The 20,549-nt window shown below is 38.3% G+C and overlaps 1 protein-coding gene across 4 annotated transcripts in view; it reads left to right on the plus strand.

The window, feature by feature from the left end:
• The window catches only part of WWC2 (WW and C2 domain containing 2), an 82,063-nt gene that overhangs the window by 52,727 nt on the left and 8,787 nt on the right, over positions 1-20,549 (plus strand). For all 4 annotated transcript variants that reach the window (XR_003047614.1, XM_025049993.1, XM_025049994.1 and 1 more), the window contains 5 exons: positions 3,274-3,395; positions 5,236-5,434; positions 6,501-6,665; positions 7,824-7,916; positions 11,272-11,514. Coding sequence is in view for 3 of the 4 variants with exons in the window: in XM_025049993.1 (XP_024905761.1) it covers positions 3,274-3,395; positions 5,236-5,434; positions 6,501-6,665; positions 7,824-7,916; positions 11,272-11,514 (822 nt within the window). In the remaining variant the exon portion in view is untranslated. The remainder of the gene's footprint in view (positions 1-3,273; positions 3,396-5,235; positions 5,435-6,500; positions 6,666-7,823; positions 7,917-11,271; positions 11,515-20,549) is intronic.

Below are 20,549 nucleotides of genomic sequence, written 5' to 3' on the forward strand. Positions count from 1 at the left end.
CATTTATATTTCTGGACTCCAAATTCTGTTTCATTAATCTTTATGTCTGTACTTATGCCAGTACCACACTGCTTTGATTATTGTAGCTTTATAGTTATTTTGAAATCAGAACATATGAGTCATTGAACTTTTTCTTTTCAAACTGCTTGGGCTGTTCAAGGTCTCTTGCATTTCCATATGAATTTTAGTATCAGTTTGTCAATTTATGGGGGGAAAAAAGCAGCTAGGATTTTGATAGAGATTGCATTGAGTCTGTAGGTCAGTTTGGGAGTGTCATCATCTTAAGTGTTAAGTCTTCTGACCCATGAATATAGGATGTCTTTCCACTTATTTAGGTCTTCCTTCATTTCAACAATATTTCATAGTTTTCAAAGTCAAAGTTTGTACTTCTTTTGTTAATTTTATTCGTTTTGATGCTATTATAAATAGAACTATTTTCTTAATTGAATTTTCAGATTATTCATTGCACAATTAATTTTTGTCTATTTATCTTGTATCCTGCAACCTTTCTGAACTCATTTATTAGTTCCGATAGCTTTTTAGTATATTCCCTACAATTTTCTATGTATAAGATCTTATCTTCTGCAAATAGAGTTAGTTTACTTCTTCCTTTCGAGTTGTCTTTTCTTTTTCTTGCCCATTTGCCCTGGCTAGAAACTTGCAGTACAATACTAAAAATGGTGAGAGCAGACATCCTTGTCTTGTGCCTGATCTTCACAGGGAAGCTTTCAGTCTTTCACTATTAAGGATGAATTTGCTGTCTGTTTTTTGTAGATGTCTTTATCTGATTGAGGAGTTCCTTTTCTTTTCCTTGTTTGTTGAGTGTTTTTATCATTAAAGGCGGTTGGATTTGAGAAGAGCTTTTCAGCATTTATTGAGATGATCATGCGGTTTTTCTCCTATATTCTATTCATATGATTTATTGATTTTCCAATGTTAAACAAATCTTTCATTCCTAGGATACATCCTACTTGGTCGTGGAATATAATTTTTTTTATATGTTATTAGATTCAGTTTTCTGTTACTTCATGGAGGACTTTTTTTTTTGGTCTATATTCATAGTTTTCTTATAATATTTTTGGTTTTGATATCAGGGTAATTCTGGCCTCATGGAATGAATTAGGAAGTTTCCCTCCTCTTCTACCTTTTGGTGGAGATTGAGAAGAATTGACATAAATTCTTTTTTAAATGTTTGGTAGAATTCACCACTGAAACTATCTGAGCCTGGATTTTTCTTTGTGGGAAGTTTTTTGTTTACTAAATCGATCTCTTTACTTGTTATAAGTCTATTCAGAATTTTTATGTATGCGTCAGTTTTGGTACTTGTGTCTCTCTAGGAACTTACCCATCTAGGTTATCTAATTTGCTGGCATACTGTTGTTCATAGTATTGCCCTTTATCTATTATATCTGTAAAGTTGATAGTAATATCCCCTCATTCTTGATTTTAGTAATTTAAGCTTTCACTCTACTTTTTTTGGTTAGTTTCACTAAAGGTTCATCAACTTTTTTTATCTTTTCATTTATTTTCTCTAATATTTCTCTCTTTATTTCATGAATTTCCACTCTAGTCTTTATTCAGTTGCTTTAAGTTTATTTTGCTCTTTTTCCATTTTATTAATGTGGGAGGTTAGGTTATTGATTTGAAATCTTTTCTATTTTTTAATATAGGTGCTAACAGCTATAAATTTCCGTCTGAGCACTGACTGCGTTAGTGGCATCTCATAGGTTTTAGTTTATTGTGTTTTAATTTTCATTCATGTCAAAGTATTTGTAATTTTCCTTGTGACTTCTTTGACTCATTGGTTATTTATGAATGTGTTAATTTTCACATATTTGTTCATTTCTTATTTCCTTTTATTGATTTCTAATTTCATTACAGTGTGGTCAAAGAACATATTTTGTAGGATTTTAGTCTTCTTTAATTTATTGAGGCTTGTTTTTATGGCCTAGCCTATGGTCTATCCTGGAGAATGTTTCATGTGCACTTGAGAAGAATGTATATTCTGCTACTGTTGGGTAGAGTATTCTATAGACGTTTGTTAGCTTTATATTATATTATATTGTATTACATTATATTATACTGTATGTATCACATCTTCTTTATCCAGTCATCTATTGACCTACACTTAGGTTGTTTCCATGTCTTGGCTATTGTGAAAATGCTACAGTGAACATGGAGTACATATATCTTTACAAACAAATGTTATAAAATTTTTCAGGTAGATACCCAGAGGAGAGATTGCAAAATTGTTGGTCTTTCAGAGGTAATGCATCTTTTTTTCTTTCACTGCTTGTGAATTCTCCTTTTTTTTTTTTTTTCCAAATTTCAACAATTTCACTCTGATGTGCTAATGTGATTTTTTTTAATGCGTGTATGTTTATTCTAGTGAAATTCTCCATCATTTCTTCAGTTTTCTTGAACATATTAATTGTAAAATTTTGTTCCTTTTCTAAATAACTGCAGTATATGGATCAACTGTGGGTCTGCCTCTTTTGTCTATTTTTTTCTTGGCTTTCAGTTCTTTTTTCACTGGAATGCTGAATATTATATATGAAGAATTATAGAGTCTCTGGCTGATAGCTTCCTCCAGGGAGGATTTAATTTTCTTCTGGAAGGCAGTTTACAATATGGGCAGATCACCTGGATCACTTGGGGGACCTGAATTCCAGATTTTCTCTTCCTAGGTCGGTGAGGCAACTGAAATATGTGCTTGCTGTTTTAACCTCCAACCAGCTGGTTTTTGCTTTGTTTCTCAGCTGCTTGCTCTGCACATTTGCAGCTTAGGAATGGCAATTGCCTCAATAGGAATCTTGCGCAGAATATTGGGTTCACTTTAGAGTTCATTTTCTCTGGTCCCTTGTGTGCTGACTGCATGGTGGTCTTCCACTCAGGTTTCATCTTTGCATTCTACCAACACTGCCACAGGGCAGCCACAGTCTGTTTAGCTTGTATGCCTCAGCACTAGAATTGGCATATGCCTCCAAGGGAAAAGAGTGGCAGTGATGGTTGGTTCACCTCCTTGCATTTCCCTTCTGCTTGGGATCGTGGCCCTCTAGTCCTGATTGCCTTTGTTGCTCTTCATTGCTTTAAAACACCTGGAGTTTTTGTTTTTTAGCTTTTGTTTCATTTTATTCATCTTTCATATTCTCAGAAGAATTGGGCCGAATACCAGCTTCTTTTTCATAACTGGAAACATAAGTCCCCATCTGATGAGTTTTTAAATTTCTAGAAACATATGATGTTAATTGCCATATGTTTTACACTCTCTAGGATGCAGTGTCAGCCTTACTTGCAAGAACATCAGCTGAGCTGTTGGCCGTGGAACAAGAATTAGCACAAGAAGTAGAAGAACCTGGGCAGGGAGAAGAGCAAAGGCGTCCAGATGGAGACTGGTAAAGCAGTTATTTCTTTTTGCTCTTGAGAACTCAAAGATGTGTTTAGTTTCTCATAAGAAACTTTCAGAGAAACCTTTATAGGTTCAGATCTTATTCTAGTATTATGGAAAGCAGTGTGGCTTCGGGCATGTACCCCTAGAGGAACAACTCTCCTAGGTCATTCGAGAGTCGAAGGAGGTAATGGCAAGATTGTGGGCAAAGTTAATACATCAGCGAGATTCTTTATTTTTCAGTAATTTTTGAGCTTTTTAAACTTCAAGTCTTGAACTATTTTGAAAGGTATGGTAATTGATTGTAGATTTATAGGTAAATTTTAAAACTGACTCTCTTTTCCTTTAAACTACCGGAAGTATTATTTAGGTTCTAGTAAGTTGAAGCAGATATTTAGAAAACAGCTTCTGTGTAGTCGTTTCTCTATTTGTTACCACTTTCGCCTTCTTTTTTGTTCTCTTCTCATTATTCATACCCTATTCTTTAAAGGGAGGCGGGAAGAAACAGAGAGAGAGAGAAAGTTATTATAACTTCTGTCTAGACTTACATATGTATAAAGAACTATCTTTCCCGGTTTGTATTGTTTTCTCTAAAAACAATATTTGAGTGACTGCATTAGTTTTTTAAATATACATGTAAAATCACTTCGATTAACCTTGTATATATAGTGCTTATATTGTTATGTTTGATTGAGCCACTGTTAACCCATATATGCGAATACATATCTAGCATGCATTTGTATATATGTGTCTATATAAAGCTTTTTGAAAATTATAATAACAAGATATATCATAAAAACAAAATCATGGGCATTTGAGAGGAACAGCTTACTACAGTGATATAAAAAGATACAGATATACCTTGTTATCGAAAGTCCTTTATACTGAATAAAAATCAGAGCACTGCAAAAAAAATAAATATGAGAGTGATTATAAGTTTCATCATGGTATCTTTAAATAACAAGCCTTCTTTGTGTATGTAAAATGCAATTTTAAATCACACACATTTCAAAAAATACACTTAGTATGTATCATAAAGGAATTTATAACTCATTGTATTCATTGCTAGCTCTCCCGTGTCCATTTCATGATTAGGCGTTTAGGAACTAATCTGTGCCAATTTGTCAGTATGTCACCAATCACAATTAAAGCTTAACTTTTAGTTATCAGTAGAAAAAGTGTTTGCATTCTAAGAACATGAAACTCCATAAAGCATGAGAAATTCAAAACCACTCTGGTACTTCTGCCTTCCTGTCAATAGAGTTTATACAGAATACAAACCATATGTATATTCTGGACCCCCACTTATAAGCCACCCAAGACCATACCATGGCTTTTGTTAAAAACAAGGTCATATGGTATTAAGAGTCTTCTGTTATTTCAGTAATAAAGCTCCCTTTCCACAAAGTTCTACCTCTGCACAGTTGACAATGGGTATTTTTAATCATTCATTCTTAGCAGAGAGTTACTCCATTCCATAATATGATTAATTTTACAATAATGAACAAATAATACCAAGTTATATTGTTATATCGATATTTTTAAATGGTGGGGTTAAACTTTATATGTGATTTTCAGTATATATCTATTTTAATCTCTAGGAATTAGTTCAAGTGTCATGAATTTACCTTTTAGTAACCAAACTTTGTTGATATTGCTGTAGATTGCTAGAGATGATTTTATTTTTCATGTGCAATTTAGTACAAGTCCCAGGCAAAGAAATGGCTTGAATCATTATGTGTGAGTGTGTTGTTCCTTGTCCACATAACAGGCGAATGTGCCCCAGTTGCACTGTTCACAGAGCACACCTGTTTGACATAAATGTGTTTCGTTTTATTTCACCAAAGGTTAACAATGCTGAGAGAGGCCTCAGATGAGATTGTGGTTGAAGAAGAGGCTGAAGTTACTTTGCCAGAGGGCAGCAGCCATGCAGAAGACCTACATTCATGCCCGCGTATGCCTGAGATGAGTGAAGACACAAGTAGGAAGGAAAGCAACTGTGTCAAAGACCTTGGAAGTCAGCCACCTTCTGGAATACCCACTTTGGTGAATATTTCCAACTATACTCCTAAAGCAGAGCTCTTATAGGCACCATGTCGACTAAGTTTGTCTCTTCAGGTGTAATTTCGTATTAGGATTAGCCAAAGCCCATCAGGGTAGACATTCGTGGGAGTAGGCTGTATGAAGCTTTAAAATTTTCAAATGAGCCCCAAATTTTCATTCTCCACTTAAATTTTATATAAGAAGATAAACAGTGCTATTTAGATCTCGGTAAATGTTCTGCAAATTTTAATTAAAAGCATTTTCAGAATTTCCTGGATAAACACCAGGATGACTATTTAATTGTATTAAGTTTCGTAAATGTAAGTTTATTTCGATTTCAAACATGAAGTAAACGTTTGAATTCATTTTGGTTAGAGGGCAGTCTGACTGAAATCTCTTCTGGAAGATGGCAAGTGGCTCGGTCTAGGCGCAGGCACCAGCCGAATTATTAAGCACGTGACTTCGGTAGTTACATGAGAGATGTTAAGACTGCCATCCCCAGAGGGGGAAACCGTTTTCAAGCTTTGCGATGCCGGCAAACTTGGGGTCTTGTAACAAGTTTAGAAATTTTCAGTTCTTTATTCCTGAGGAAAAAAATACGTACCCTGACTGAAAATTTCATATATATGTATACGTCTAATTACATATTCTATGTAAACCTGTAACTTTGTAGTATATTGTCATTTTCTTATAGTTAATTACTTTTACCATTTATTCTGAAAAAAACCTAATCAGTTTCATGATGATTAATGATGAAGCACGCCCAAATAAGATTGTTTATAGAGCCACATCTACGCTCTGTAAATGTAAACCTTCATTCTTTAGGCCTAGTCTGGTAGAAGTGGCACCTCCATTTGTGGGTAACCCTGTTTGGACAGATACTGTCCCACCCACTGTGGGTCCATCTCTGGGAGTCCCCATCAGGAGTCAGTGAAACCTTTCTCTCAGAAGTGGCCCTAGTGCTCAATGAGTCTCTGTTGTAAGATTAGATATTTTTGTACTTAGAAGAAAGGAGAACAAAGGTATCCACGTCTGTCATCCCCTGAAAAATGACTTCTTTCTCTTCTAGGTTGATAAAGAGACAAATACCGATGAGGCAGATAATGCCAGCATGGCAGTTCGCCCCAAAGACCGCGGCGGGCTGAGCGCTCGGCAGCGTCCCTTCGTGAGGAGCAGCGTGATTGTGCGCTCCCAGACCTTCTCTCCCGGAGAGCGGAACCAGTATATCTGCCGGGTAAGGGGACCGTGGGGGGACCAGCGCTCCTGCCGGGCGCTGGGAGCCCAGCTTCCCCACTCCCACCAGCCAGCAGCCTGTTACACACACTGGGTAGTAGGAGTCTTCAAATTCCCACTACAAGCACTAATTGCTGGAAATGCTTTTATAAAATATACATAAAATATCACAACTCTTACCGTTCTTTTTAGTTTGGGTTTTGGGTTTTTACTTTCTTTTCCCATTGCCTCATTGGCTCTAATGCCATTTACTTCTCCAATAAGTGAAATTAAGGATGTGGCTTTTGTACTTTAAATTTGTACTTCAGAAACTTAATGTGACCCGAGATTTCTATTTTGTATATTTCTGCTGCTTATCATACACCATGTTAGTCCTGCTGAGCCAAGAATTGTGAATGGAGTTGTAGAACAAAAATCATCTTTTAATAATGCCTCCAGACACTGAGTCAGATTCATAGCTCTGTGGAGAACGATTGTGGGATTTGCAGCGATTTACCAAATTCTACTTTTATCAGTATTCACGATTTGTAGTAATATAGGTTTGATATTATCAAATGGCTTAGAAAATACTTTTTAAATTTATTCATTCAATTCAACAAATATTTTTATTAAGCATCTGCTATTAAGCATGTTTCTAGATACTTGGGATTTCTCTAAACAAAAAAGACTTAGAGCTCTGCCTTTGCAGGGCCTACATTCTTATAAGTTGAGCCAAACAATAAACATGATGACTGAATGTGAAGTGTCTTAGATGGGGCTGGTGCCATGGAATAAGAGGAATTGGGAATGGGCTGCCTGGGCTGAGTGTTTTAGATTGTACAAACTAGATTTAGATTGTCTTAACTGTAATTTTGAGCTCTGTACATCAACCTTTCTTTTAAAAAAAGTGAGCGTTGCATATTAGCTAAAAAATGCAAAGCATAATATTATTTCAGAGTATGTATAATTATCTTAACACATGATTTTTGATAACTGCCACCGAAAAGCAATTGTTTAAATTATTTTTAAAAATTAAGTTATTTAAGAAAGCATAAGACAGAGAAAAACTTGTTTGAGGAGGGTCTTTTTAAAGAAATAAACTTCTCTTATCATTACCTGCTTTGTCTGATAAACTTCTCAATTGATGTGCAGTGATCTTTTTTTTATCCTTTGTTGCCAGTTAAATCGAAGTGACAGTGACAGTTCGACCCTGGCTAAAAAATCACTGTTTGTAAGAAACTCCACTGAACGGCGCAGTTTGCGGGTCAAAAGGGTACGTATTCCCTTGGCAACAGCCCCCTGTCCTAGACCGATCCAGAGTCATTATTGCAAAGCATAAATACCAGAACTCTTGAGCGTCATTGCTGCATGCTCTTGGGCCATTGAATGAAGCCGCTGTGATTGCAGATGAGGTTAGAGAATACCCTTTGGCTGTGAATCGGGGATGGATATCAGGTGCTCTTGGTAGGTGGTGAGAAATGACACAAGGGGACAGGAAAACACATTATGTCAGTTACAGAGATGGAGAGAGAATGCGCTTGAGAGCATTCATTCATCATTGGTTTGGATGCTGAGCCAATTAAGGCAAGAAATTTCGTTTGCAGCATCGATGGAGAAGGGGCCTGCTGGGTGGGTTGCACACGTTCCTGCTGGTGGCTGCTGGTTTCCACACCATCTCTGGCTCTTGAGCAGTTGTGAGAAAAATGTAACACTGTACCTTTTCTAAGGGGCATGTTTCGGTAAAGAAGTAACAGTCTTAGTAACTTGCTTAAAAATAGATATTTTGAGAAGGTTAGGATTAATGTGGATGAGTAAGCTTAAGTCAAGTGTTCCTGGAGGCCACAGGTCTCTGGATGACCTTTAAAAAATAAATCTGATAGAATATTTAAATAAGTTAAATAAGGTTGGGCAGTTCGAGTAGTTCAGAAATTCCTGTTTACTTACCAAGAGCTGAAATACTAATGGGAAATTTTTTGTTTACTAATAATTTGTTTAGTAATAATTTAGCTTAAAGTACATTGTTTAGTAAGTACAAATAATTCAGCTTAAAGTACATTGTTTAGTAAGTACAAAACACTGTTTGAGCTCAGCTCTGTAGGTGATGAGGCACTGCCTGCAGGAGATTCCACTCCAGAGGAGGTACTCGGAGGGCACACAGGACGATGAGAGCATTGTGGGTGAAAGAAGAGCATGAGCTCCTCTGGTTGGGAGAATCAGAAAGGCCTCATGGGGGAGGTCTGCGGCCTTGACACCTGGATAAAGTTTGAAAGAAAATGGTAGCTTTGTGGGAGGTGGGGGATGGGTACCAGGTGCTGTTGGAAGGTGGCATGAAGTGACACCGGGCAGGAAAATGCATTAAAGAGACAAGGAATGATCAAGCTCAGCCAGAGCTTAGGTACTGTGGATGATGGCTGGGAGGGAAGACGGCAAAGGTAGTCGTTATCTTTGCTCGTGACTCTGGTTTAATGACTCCGTGCAAAGTCCTAGATACAGGACTAGGCAACGTTTGGGTTCCCTGGTTTAATTTCCTAGTTACTTGAAAGTAATAAGCATATTTCTTTTCGTAAAGGTAAATCTGCTAGCATTTATATAACATCGTTATTTTCAGGACGGTTCGAGGTGTGGATCTTTCAGATTATCAAGTTTTGTCCTTTAAAAAAGCACCTGAATTTCCATTATTTTGAATGAAAATTCTTCCCAACTCCTTTATACATCACCTGCATTTTTAAACAGCACGTCCTTTCAAAGGATGGTAGCTCTCTTCAGGGAAATTTTAACCAGAAGTGTTTATGAATTGAGTAGAGCTGAATAAGTCAGGTTACTGATAAACTCAGTTGCTAGAACTCCTGGAACCAGACAAAGATTAATCCTGAAACACTGTATAGGCGATGATTGTAATACGTTTTTTAAAGTAGATAAGGTTCGGTAGAAATGAGTAGGGAACTGTATTTTGATTTAGGAGTTACAGTGTGAAAAAGGTATAGAGGTGTGAGAGAATGGAAGCATCTGAAAAGATCAGTAAAAAATTTACCTGACCAGAAAAGCAAAGCGTCAGGCACATAAAGCATGAGGTTTGTGCTGGAGCCTCAGACTGGCTCACAAAAGCCAATGCTACACATCTCTTCCCAATTCAGTGACATCACATCAACAGCTTGAAAACAGTTATGGCGGGAGTATTCACGTCAAAGACATTGGCCAACCCTATAGATCAGTAAGCCAGTTGTCAGACATTCACCAGCAGACCACTGCACTTTGGGGTCCTTAGAAAGGCTCCATGAGCGTGACAACCGGGAAGTATTTCCGATTTTGAAAAATGAGTAATACAATCAAAGGGGATATGTGTCTAGATGATCCTGCTGTGTAGTAAGTTTGTTAGAGCAGAGGGTGAATAAAGGGAACCTGATTTTAAGAACGTTACAGAATATTAGAACCAGGAACAGACAATGAAAGCTATTCAGACTTGAGCTAAGGCTCCGAAATAAGAAGAGGGGCAGACAGGCCCTCCTCCTTTCATGTGTCATGAGCACCACCATTGTTTCAGGTCTTCAAGCTAGAATACTTCTCAAGTTTGAGTCCCCTCTCTCTTGTATCAAATAGTACCAGTTTTTATTAGTAAGCTCTTATTTTCCATTCCTACTGCCAACGGTCTAGGCAAGAAATACCCTGTTTGTTCCCCTCTGCCCACGCTGTCTCACTCAGCCTCACCCGAATTCCTTTCCTCAAGCAAGTCTGACCAGCCTTGAATGATCCCTCCCTTCCCTGACTTCCTGTGGCACAGAAGTCGCCACTTGGCAGTTTTCTGTTGCTTATCGTCTCCCACCAGTCTCTGATTGAAGTCCTCAAGGTTAGAAATTATGTCTTCTCTTCCTAGTGTTTTGCTTACAAACCCACAGCAGTCATTTATTCATACATATTTAATAACTATTTTTTGATAAATGGATAAGATTGGCTGCAGGAAGAACACCGGCGATCTGGGGGTGAAAGTAGATATTAGACAGTGGGAAATTGAAGAAGGAGCTGAAGTTTCAAGCACATCGATTGGAGGAGAGAGTCCAAATCTTAGCTCTGCCGACCAGCTACATTCTGGCTGGCATTTAGGGAAATGATAGGAAAAGGTATAAGCTGTAGGGATTCAATTATGTGTCCTAAAAGGGAGGAAATGTAAGTTTCTTATAATGTATTTGTTTTTCACAGAGGGCAGCCTTTGTGTAATAAATTCGTCAGGCTAAGCTAGGCTGTACGGTGGTAACAGCTTTAAAACAATGTGGTTTAAAATAGTAAATGTTTATTTCTTGCTTAGCTACTTGTTCAGTGCAGGCTCGCTGGATGCTCTGCCCCTTGTCCTCACTCAGGACCCAAGCTGATGGGGCTTCCATCTCTGGATCTTTACTGTCTCTCTCGCAGGTGACAGAAAAGTACAGATGGCACACTAGCTTTGAAAAGTTTCTTCCTAGGAGTGATACACATTACTCCCACTCACCTGTCATTGACCAAAGCAAGTCACTTGGCTGGTTATGCCTCACTCAAGGAGCAATGAAATCCCACCTCATCATGTGCCAGGAAGGAGGGAAAGCAGAATAATGAGTGCCAATATAATCAAGGCGTTTTGTTGTTTTCCCACTACCCAGACGGTTTGCCAGCCTGTCCTTAGAAGAACAGCACAAGAATGCCCGGTGCGCACATCTCTAGACTTAGAACTGGATCTTCAGGCATCTCTAACCCGGCAGAGTCGCCTCAATGATGAGCTGCAGGCCCTGAGGGGCTTGAGGCAAAAGCTGGAAGAACTGAAAGCTCAGGGAGAGACGGACCTTCCACCTGGTGTGCTGGAAGATGAGAGATTCCAGAAGCTCCTGAAAGAAGCCGAGAAGCAGGTACAGATTTCAGTGTCTCCGTTATCTCTGAGGGATTACATAGAGTCAACCTGTTTTAAAGTCTGCCATGTAGAAGTTACCCACTTCACAACTCAGTTTTGCTCAAGTCTTCAAATCCTTTTCCAAGTACTTGGAATACATTTTTTTTCCATCGTTACAGATATTTTTTAAACCCAGGATGTGGCTAAGGGTCGTACTGCCACCCCCAAGGTACAGATAAGGGGTCCCTCCACCACTCCATGCCCCCCCACCCACAACAGCAGCTCTGGTGGCCACTGGCCTCCCTCCTGACAGGGATGGGGCAGCAAATGCGAAGTGGTCATCTTCATTTCTGCTCAGCATTTTTCTTTGTCTCAACATTGAGACTTGGCAAATAAATACAGTATAACCTTTAACGTAAATGATACCTTTTCTTTGAAATTTCTATGAGTGGATCTTTAAGATTCATTAACCACATCAATTATAAAGGTATTGCTAATTTTAATGCTCCTAAGTTTTCACATTCTTTTTTATCTACAAGAAAGGTCACACTTCACATATTGGCATTCTCCCTTGTCTTTTACCATATAACTATACAAGATAGGAGTAAATCACTGATAAAAAATAAGGTATTTTTAAGATAATATTTCTGTTATTCTCCTATCTAAATATGACCCAAAATTTCAAGAACCTGTACATTTATGAAATTGATTCATCTTCTCGAGATTAGAGTTTATATTTTGGTATAGGAGTATATGTTTACACCCATATGTAGTATCCAAATAGAATTTTTCACATAGTTAAAATATTACAAGTGACAAAACATTGTTTTCTTTCAACTCCTTGGATGAAAATCTGAAATAGATCAGATGCTTCTTTAAGCTAATAGAAACTCTTATCCATAATATAAACTTCTCTTTTTGGCCCAAAGTTGTTTTTGATTATGCAGTGTATGGTACTATAGGGAAACTTTGAGTCATTTAGTTGACTAGCACTACTAATCCAAGATGAAACTTACAAATTTAACATATGAATTATTGATACCAAACTGATACCAGTAATTTTTAAAGAGAGTTTAAGCAACAAAACATATCACATATCTGTATTATATCCTACTTCATAGAAAGAAACCTTAGCACATAGTAGGATCTCGGTAAATGTCTGCTCAGTGGGGAATTGAATTGTAAGCCTTATGTTTGACACCATAGCAGACACCAGGATCATTAGACACTGTCGTGCCCTTAAAGAGCCTGTGGTTTGGTAAAAGAGATGAGCCAGATACGCCAGGTCAAGAGAAATCGCTTCCTGTTGAGATCAGGTTTCATGGAGGAAGTGGCACTTCAACTGGTCTCAGAGTGGGTGGCAGAACTTCATCCCAAGTGGGGGTGAAGAGGCCCAGCATGTACAGGACTCTGCAATAGTAAAGATCTAAGAGAGTTCCTGGCAGTGGAAGGTCCACGGACAAGAGCCTGCAGGAGAGCAGGGCCACAGCATGGCTGTCGTTTGCAAAATGGGAGGTTGAGTTAAAAGCTGAAATGACCCACACTTATATTTTTAACCTTAATAATACTTGTCATCATTTTCACTCTCTTGAGTCTTTCAATTCAACATTAGCAATAATTTCAAACTCTTGGTTGACATTGACCAACTTTAATATCTTTTGATTGTTGTGGGTCAAAGGCTTTCAGAGCTGGATTGGAGTTTTACAACTATAAATATAAGCGGAGCTTTGCATCTTTAGGTTTATTATTGTTTTTTTGTTTGTTTGTTTATTTCTAGTTTATCACAATATGAAATTCTGGATCCCTAGGTATCAATAATTATAAAAACTTCGGGACTTTTTTTCATATCACATTGATAAGATTCATCCATAAATTGCTTGTTATGTGCTTTGCTTTGACTGCTGTCCAATCTCCATTGTGTAGAGAGAAGCTCGATAAAACAAAACGTTGGTTTTTTGGAGGAAAAAAAACTAAAGGAAAATTGACAAAGCTCTGACAAGATTGATGAAGAGACGATACAGATAAAGAAAATTATAAATGTAAAGTGGGACAGAACTGCAGATCAGTTTGAAATTTAAAAAATATTTGAATACTATCAAAACTATATGCCCGTAATTTGGACAAATATCTAGGAAAATACAGTATATTAGAACTAATGAAAGGAGAGGGGTAAGAAAGAAAATTTTATACCTCTTAAAAAAATGAAAGCAATGATTAAAAATCTATCCACAAAGAAAACACAAGGTCTAGATGTTTTATACATAATTTCCACCAAACTTTCAAAGAATAGGTTCTCTCTATTTTATACAAACTCTTCCAAATACTAGAAAAAGAGAGAATACCTCACAACTTATTCTGTGTAACCATCATCCCTAATACCAAAACTAGACAATATTATCAAAAAGGAAAATCACAGGCCATTTCATTTATGAATATAGATGCAAAAATCCTAACTAAAATATGAGTAAGTGGAATCTAATAATGTACTTAAAAGATATTACATTTTGACTATGTTGAATTGTGCAATGATTTTTTTAATATTAGAAAAATCTTTCAGTATAATTAATTCCTTTAACAGAGTAAGGAGAAAAACCATTTGATCAACTCAGTAGGTGCAGGAAGAATATTGATAAAAGTCATAACCATTCATGTTTAAAACTCTTAGTAAGTTAAGAAGATGAGAACTTCCTTAATTTGATAAAACAAATGTGGTCCTAAATAGACAAACACTGGAATCATTCTTTTTAAAATCAGAAACAAGACATTAAACACTCTTCTGTTCAACATTGTATTAGGAATTCTGACCAATGTAAGACAAGAAAAATGTAGAAACAGATTGGAAACTAGAAACATAAAACTATAATCGTTTACAGATAACACAATTGTGTATATTTAAAAAATCTGCATGTTATTACAAATATTAAGAGAATTTAGCAAGATATGTAAATAGAAGAATACATAAAACTGTTGCATTGCTGTACAGCAACCAGAATCAACTAGTAAATTTAATTAAAATATTTACAACAGTATCATAGAATATCAAGTATCGAGGAATAAATTTAACAAAAATGTGCAGTACGGTAGAGGGAAAATTACAAAACCTTATGAGAAGAAATGTAAAAACACCTAAATTTATGGAGAAATATCACATTCATATAGAACAGGGGCCACGAAACTTTTTCTGTAAAAGGCCACATTTAAGTGTTATGAGCCATAGGGTCACTGCTACTCAACTCTCCCATGTAGCACAGCTGCAGCCACAGACAAGATGTAAAGAATTGGCTGTGGCTGTGTTATAACAAATGGCAGGTTATCATTTGCCAGCCCCCAATATAGAGGAAGCATTAATATTGTGGAGATGCTCAGTTCTCCCTGAAATGTACCATAGAGTTAGTGTAATTCCAAGAAGAATGCCGACATGGTTCTTCATGGAAATTGATAAATTGATGAAGAACAAAGGACAAAGAATAGCCAAGATAACTTCCGAAGAAAGGATTAAGAAGCAAAAAATGACAGTTACAAAATAGTCATGGGGATGTAAAGTACAGCATAGGGAATATAGTCAATTATATTGTAATAATTATGTATAGTGTCAGGTGGGTACTAGTCTTATCAGAGGGATCACTTTCACTTCATAAATTATATAAATATCTAACCACTATGCCGTATGCCTGAAACTAATATAATATTTAACATCAGCTATAATTGAAAAAACTAAAATTTAAATTAAAAAAATTTAAGTACTTTATTATGCTAAAAAGAAGATACTTCTAGAGAAGAAAAATAAGGAGGGGGACTTGCCCTTCAAGAAATCAAGCTTTGTTAAGCTGCTAAGGTAGATAGTACGGAATCGGAGGATGAATCAAGAGACTGATCAATGGCATGAAATAGGCAGCCCAGAAACAGACATGTGTATGTAGAGCATAGCTCTGTGACGGAGGTAGCATTCATAAGGAGGGACTGTTGAATCAGTGAAGCTAGAAAAATCATCCTTGTGGAACAAGATGATATTGGATCCTTGCCTCATATACAGAAATCAACTCGGGATAGATTAAGGACTTAAATGTCAAAAATAAGGTTGAAAACTCATAGTAACAAATATAGGATGTATCTTTTTTATGTTTTGATTATCTTGTCTACAGCACCTATTTTGTTTCCTACGTAGTTGGAGGGAAGGTAGATTGGAGCAAAACTGTTAAAAGCCTTGAATATCTTAGGTGATGGGGAGACACTGAAGATCTTAAAGACAAACTCTTTGGGAACATTGTGTGGTGGTGATGTGTATGTGATATCAACTAGATGGGGAGGTTCTTCCGAGTCCCTGGGGTTAGACCATCTCCACAAAATACAGTCACAGGAGCTTGGGCAAGATCCGAGCAGTCTCTCTAATACCGATCGAAAGATAACAGTAGTGAGGCATCCTTTTGAAGGTAAAAGTATCATAAATATACTTTCGTCCTGAATGGGTTTTTCAGTCTTTTATTATAGAATTCTGCCAAGATTTTTGCTGCTATTAACGGAAGATTCGAGGTTTGCAGGTTTTTAGGGCAATGCTTGTTTTCCTTCTACTTTAAAGAAACCCTTAGTCCAAGTAGATGAAAACAAGAAGGAGCATAGAACCTAATGGCCCAGGAGATAGATCATCAGGGCTGACTTAGATGCATTTCTCAGAGCCTCTGAAACCTGCACTTGAGAAAAAGTTGATGATTATTGCATACTTGTTCATTTTAATGATTTCCTTTTATTAAGCCAGTCAAGAATGTGTGTTTGTTTTCAGCTGCAGAAAATTCTGAGAGGGGTTTCTTGGGGGAACTTGAGCAGAAGTGTCCCCTATAAAGAAGAAAAACCTCAATGCAAATCCTCTCTCTGCTAGGGTGCCTTCAGCTTAGCATGTAAGCACCCCAGAGTGGAGTGGGGGATGAGGCAAACTTTTTGCTTCTTCCGCATTACTGTGCCTTGAAGTAGATGTCCCATCCAGCCTTGGCGAAATCTCTTTGGCCTCATTAAAGCCTTCTGATCTTGCTTACCAGACGTGGTATTATCCTCTTTGGAGTTTTGTTTATCCCCACTCTGATAAAGGATTTCCCCTGGACCTAACTGGTGAAGAGATAAATACAGCATATAGAGAGTGATGAGAAACTGACTGGCGGGCGCTGTCTGTGGCCCCAGGAGAGCTTGGGCAACCGCGGGCCTGCGCCCTGCCTCCGGGTTAGACACGGCCACCCGTGTGGGCACCCCTGCTCCAGGCTATGCCTTGGTGTCTCTGGAACCGAGTTGCAGGAGTACCATGGTCTAGGGATATTACCGGATCAAATCAGTTAGTATTTCCTGGGTATCTGTATAAGATAGTGTTGCATATTAGCCTCAACTCTCTGACAGACTGTTCTGAAATGGGAGTTTTATGCTATTCTGTGCCCAGCTTCCCATGTGGGGTTCACAGTCACGATCTAGGAAAATAATGGCAGCGATAAGGAGAAGGTGGCCTAGTCACACCTCCCACACTGCCAGGATGCCTGACTGCCCCGTGTTTGTTTGTTTTCAAATCTGTCAAACCAACCTATCATACCATTCTTAGTGACAGAAATGATCATAGTAGTGTCAGGCCGATTTTCCAGACATAATATAAAGTTGAACATAAATTCCCTGGTAAATAACCTCTTTGAAAACTGTCATCTCTGCCATTCAGGCAACCGTTTGTGTGACATGAGTGACATTTACCCCTTTCATCACCTAATTATTAGCATTTCTGTTATCCTTACTGCAAGTCGCCATCTAAAAAGTGGGTGCTGGCTGACATACCTACCTGGTGCTGTCATTTCCTGTGTCAGCCTCAGAATCAACATCTCTGTAAAAGTGCTACTATAGGTATGTGGAGTTTTGCTTTTTAAAATCTCAACGCAATGCAGCAGTTCTGCACAGAGCCAAGCGTTGTTGGCCGATAGAGTTAACTTTAATGCCACATTGGATTCATTTTGCTCACAGAACAGGCCTTCCCTCACCAACGTAACAACACTCATTTAGATAAGGTAACAACTGCTCACTTAGATTTGCCCAGAATACTTCAGAGCTGATGGGTTTTTCCAGTTAGCATCAAGAATGTAAAGATTCAGAGGCCATAGTCTGCTGAGTCCTGCCCAATGCAGGATGTAAGCACATCTTGTTGCAGCTTTGGAAGTGTCTTCAGAAGAGAGACACTTTAGAACTGTTTTTTGTGAAATAGTGCTTTATGGTTTTGTTTTTTTCTCTCTCTTAATTTGCAGTTGTTTAGTCATTAAATGATACCTACTTATGCATGATTCTGGCTCATAATAAGTTTCGACTGATGATTGTAATCATGTTTACATAAGTTGCATTGGTGATTTCGTTTAGAAATTCAATTCTATCTCTGGTCTGCATTATCCGATGAACCAGCACTGAGTTGGTTTTACAATCAGTTTGCACACCAAGATTCTGAGAGAGAAGAAGAGCTCAAGGAGGCTACTCTTGTGATTGCGCAGAGCTTGAGATAAACGTTTCTGTTCCACAACTTCGTGAAGGGGTTGCAGCCCCAGGGAGCAGAGGAGGGGTGAGAAAGGCGGTGGCCACTACACATGCTGCTTGCTGGCTTCCATAGGACCGGCCCCTACAAGCCGTGCAGAGTGCATCTCACAGACATCCTGCAGAGAGGGGAAAGAATTGTCCCACCAGAGTGCATGTGTGGCTGCCAAACAATCTCATGGTACCGTTTGGCTTCAACAGGAGAACCTATGGCAGGGGCCAGAGGCTCAGGAAGGACATGAGGGGAGACTCTAGCTGTGCCTTCGTGAAGTCCACCAGACCCCCAGAGAGCTGTGAACACAAGGAAGCAGGAAAGGTTGAGAGGATCTGAGCTGACGTGTTAGCGGTGTCTGATTCAGTGAGAATATATGTTTTCCAGTTCTCAAGAACAGTCCAGCCTAACTAAACGTGAAGATAGATACATCTAAATAACTGAGGGTCATTAAGAGCTGAGATAGCTGTTGTAATCATTTGTATTCGGCTTTCTCCATACCATTGCCATTGTTTTCCTAGATCCTTACTGTGAACACCATATGGGGATGTTGTAACAACTCAGTATAAAACTCCTTTGAGGAGTTGAAAATCATGCACGAAATGATGTTTTTTGTTCGGTTGGTTTTTATTTTCGCAATACAGGGCTAAAACTCTGTAGCTAATCTTATGGTACCCAGTGAAAAGTCACTGGTATATGCTGGAGGTCCTTGTATAGAGTCTAGATAACAGCAAGGCCAGGAGACCCATGGGCACTTCTGGGATGAGAGCTGGAGCCTCTGACGCTCCTGTAAGCTTTGCGCTCTCATCACCTTTCCCGTTCCTTCCCTTCACAGCCCTCCTCTTTCTCATCCAACAAGAAATAAAAACAAATCAGCTTATAAAATGCCAGAACAAGTTTGCATGTCTGTGGCTTTTGTTTTTTCTGTGCTCAAATAGGATTTTGCATACTTGTCTATAAAATAAGAGAGAATTGGGTTAGAGGGCCACAAAGAGCACTTCTAGTTATAAAATTCTATGATCTGTCTGAGATCAAATCTAATGTGCTTCCAGTGATAAGTAAGATTCAGGGAAATGTGTAGAACTTGAAGTCTTATCTACATGGCCTAAAAGAACCAAACTTTTAGGGCACATGGAGTATTTTGATAATTCTGAAGTCCAAGGTGAGGTGCGATTTCTTGAAGCTTTCCCATGTAAAGGTGTTCGCAAGTCACGCAGAGCAGATCTCATAGAACCGTCGGAAACCTCCAAGCTGGCTGCCCCGCCGTCCTTGTCCTCTGCATCAAGCAACAGTAAAGGAAAAGCTCTCAAAACAAAGTACATTTATACCGTTTATAAAACAATCTGATTCCCTGAGTACAGATGATTTTATCTTCATTTTTACCGACTCTGTACGTACAGATAGACTGTTCGAGCTATGTACTTTTCTTTGTCACCATTGAAGTTTGTAATAGCCAGCTCTGTGAAAACACAGACTATTTCAATTGTGTACCTTCCATTATGGCCACAGGAATCGGTAATAACCATTGACTTATCCCTCCTGCTTGCTCTTCATTTCCACATGCTCTTCTTTATGTACATGTGGACACACCAGCACACACTCAAGCACTGCCCTTTCATGTCCCTGCAGTGCTGGATATGTGCGAGACTTTCGCAGGGCGCTCATAAAATGCCTAACGATGAGCAAAGAGCCTGCCAATTGCAATAAAAAATATGGCTCCCAGAAAAGCAGTTATTGAAGCCAGCAGCAGATCCTGGGTTTGCCTCCCTTATCAGGGAAGTTGTCGGGTCTCAGGGTCACACTCCATAACCTTCCTCCTTGGTGGTTGAAAGTCTGTTTTGTAGCTTGGAATAAAAACTGAATCAGAGTCAGTGTCCTCATGTATTGTACAACTCCCTGAGGAAGCAGAGCAGGAAACGGAGGACTGTAAATTAAGACAGGGTTGTGCTCCTTATTCTGTTAGGCTTCTTAACGCGACCGTAAGTAAATCACTGGACTTTTCTGAAGGTCAGGCTCCCATTGTGTAAACTGAAGGTTAATCACACTCTTCTGAAATCTGGGGCATAAAAAGTGCCTTCTGGTCTTTGTGAACCAGGCAGCTTTTCATGACCTGTTGGGTGGGAAAGGGAGAGGTATGCCGAGGGAGGGTTGGCATTTTTCCAAAGGAGCTTCATGTTGCTTACAAAGGAGAGATTTCTTTTTCTTCCTCAGAGTGTTTTCTTGTCAAAACGCCAAAGTTCAGAAAAGTTTATAATAAGACAGATGTTAACATTTTTAAAAGTTAGAATCTGCTAAGAAAATTATATGTCAAAGATATTAATACACTTCATTCAACAAAATTAAATCCTGAAGATTGCAACAAAGTATTCAACACGGAGATTTAACTGCCTGCAAAGTTGACTACTTCTGATTATTAATAGCTAACAAAAATTTGTCACCCAGATTTTCGAAGAAAGATATAGGTATAGGTACAGATATAAATATATAAACACAGAATTTATACAAATGTAGTCTTCAGTAAAGTA

Source organism: Pteropus alecto, unplaced genomic scaffold (genome assembly GCF_000325575.1).
Source record: "Pteropus alecto unplaced genomic scaffold, ASM32557v1 scaffold24, whole genome shotgun sequence".
NCBI classification, from domain to species: domain Eukaryota; kingdom Metazoa; phylum Chordata; class Mammalia; order Chiroptera; family Pteropodidae; genus Pteropus; species Pteropus alecto.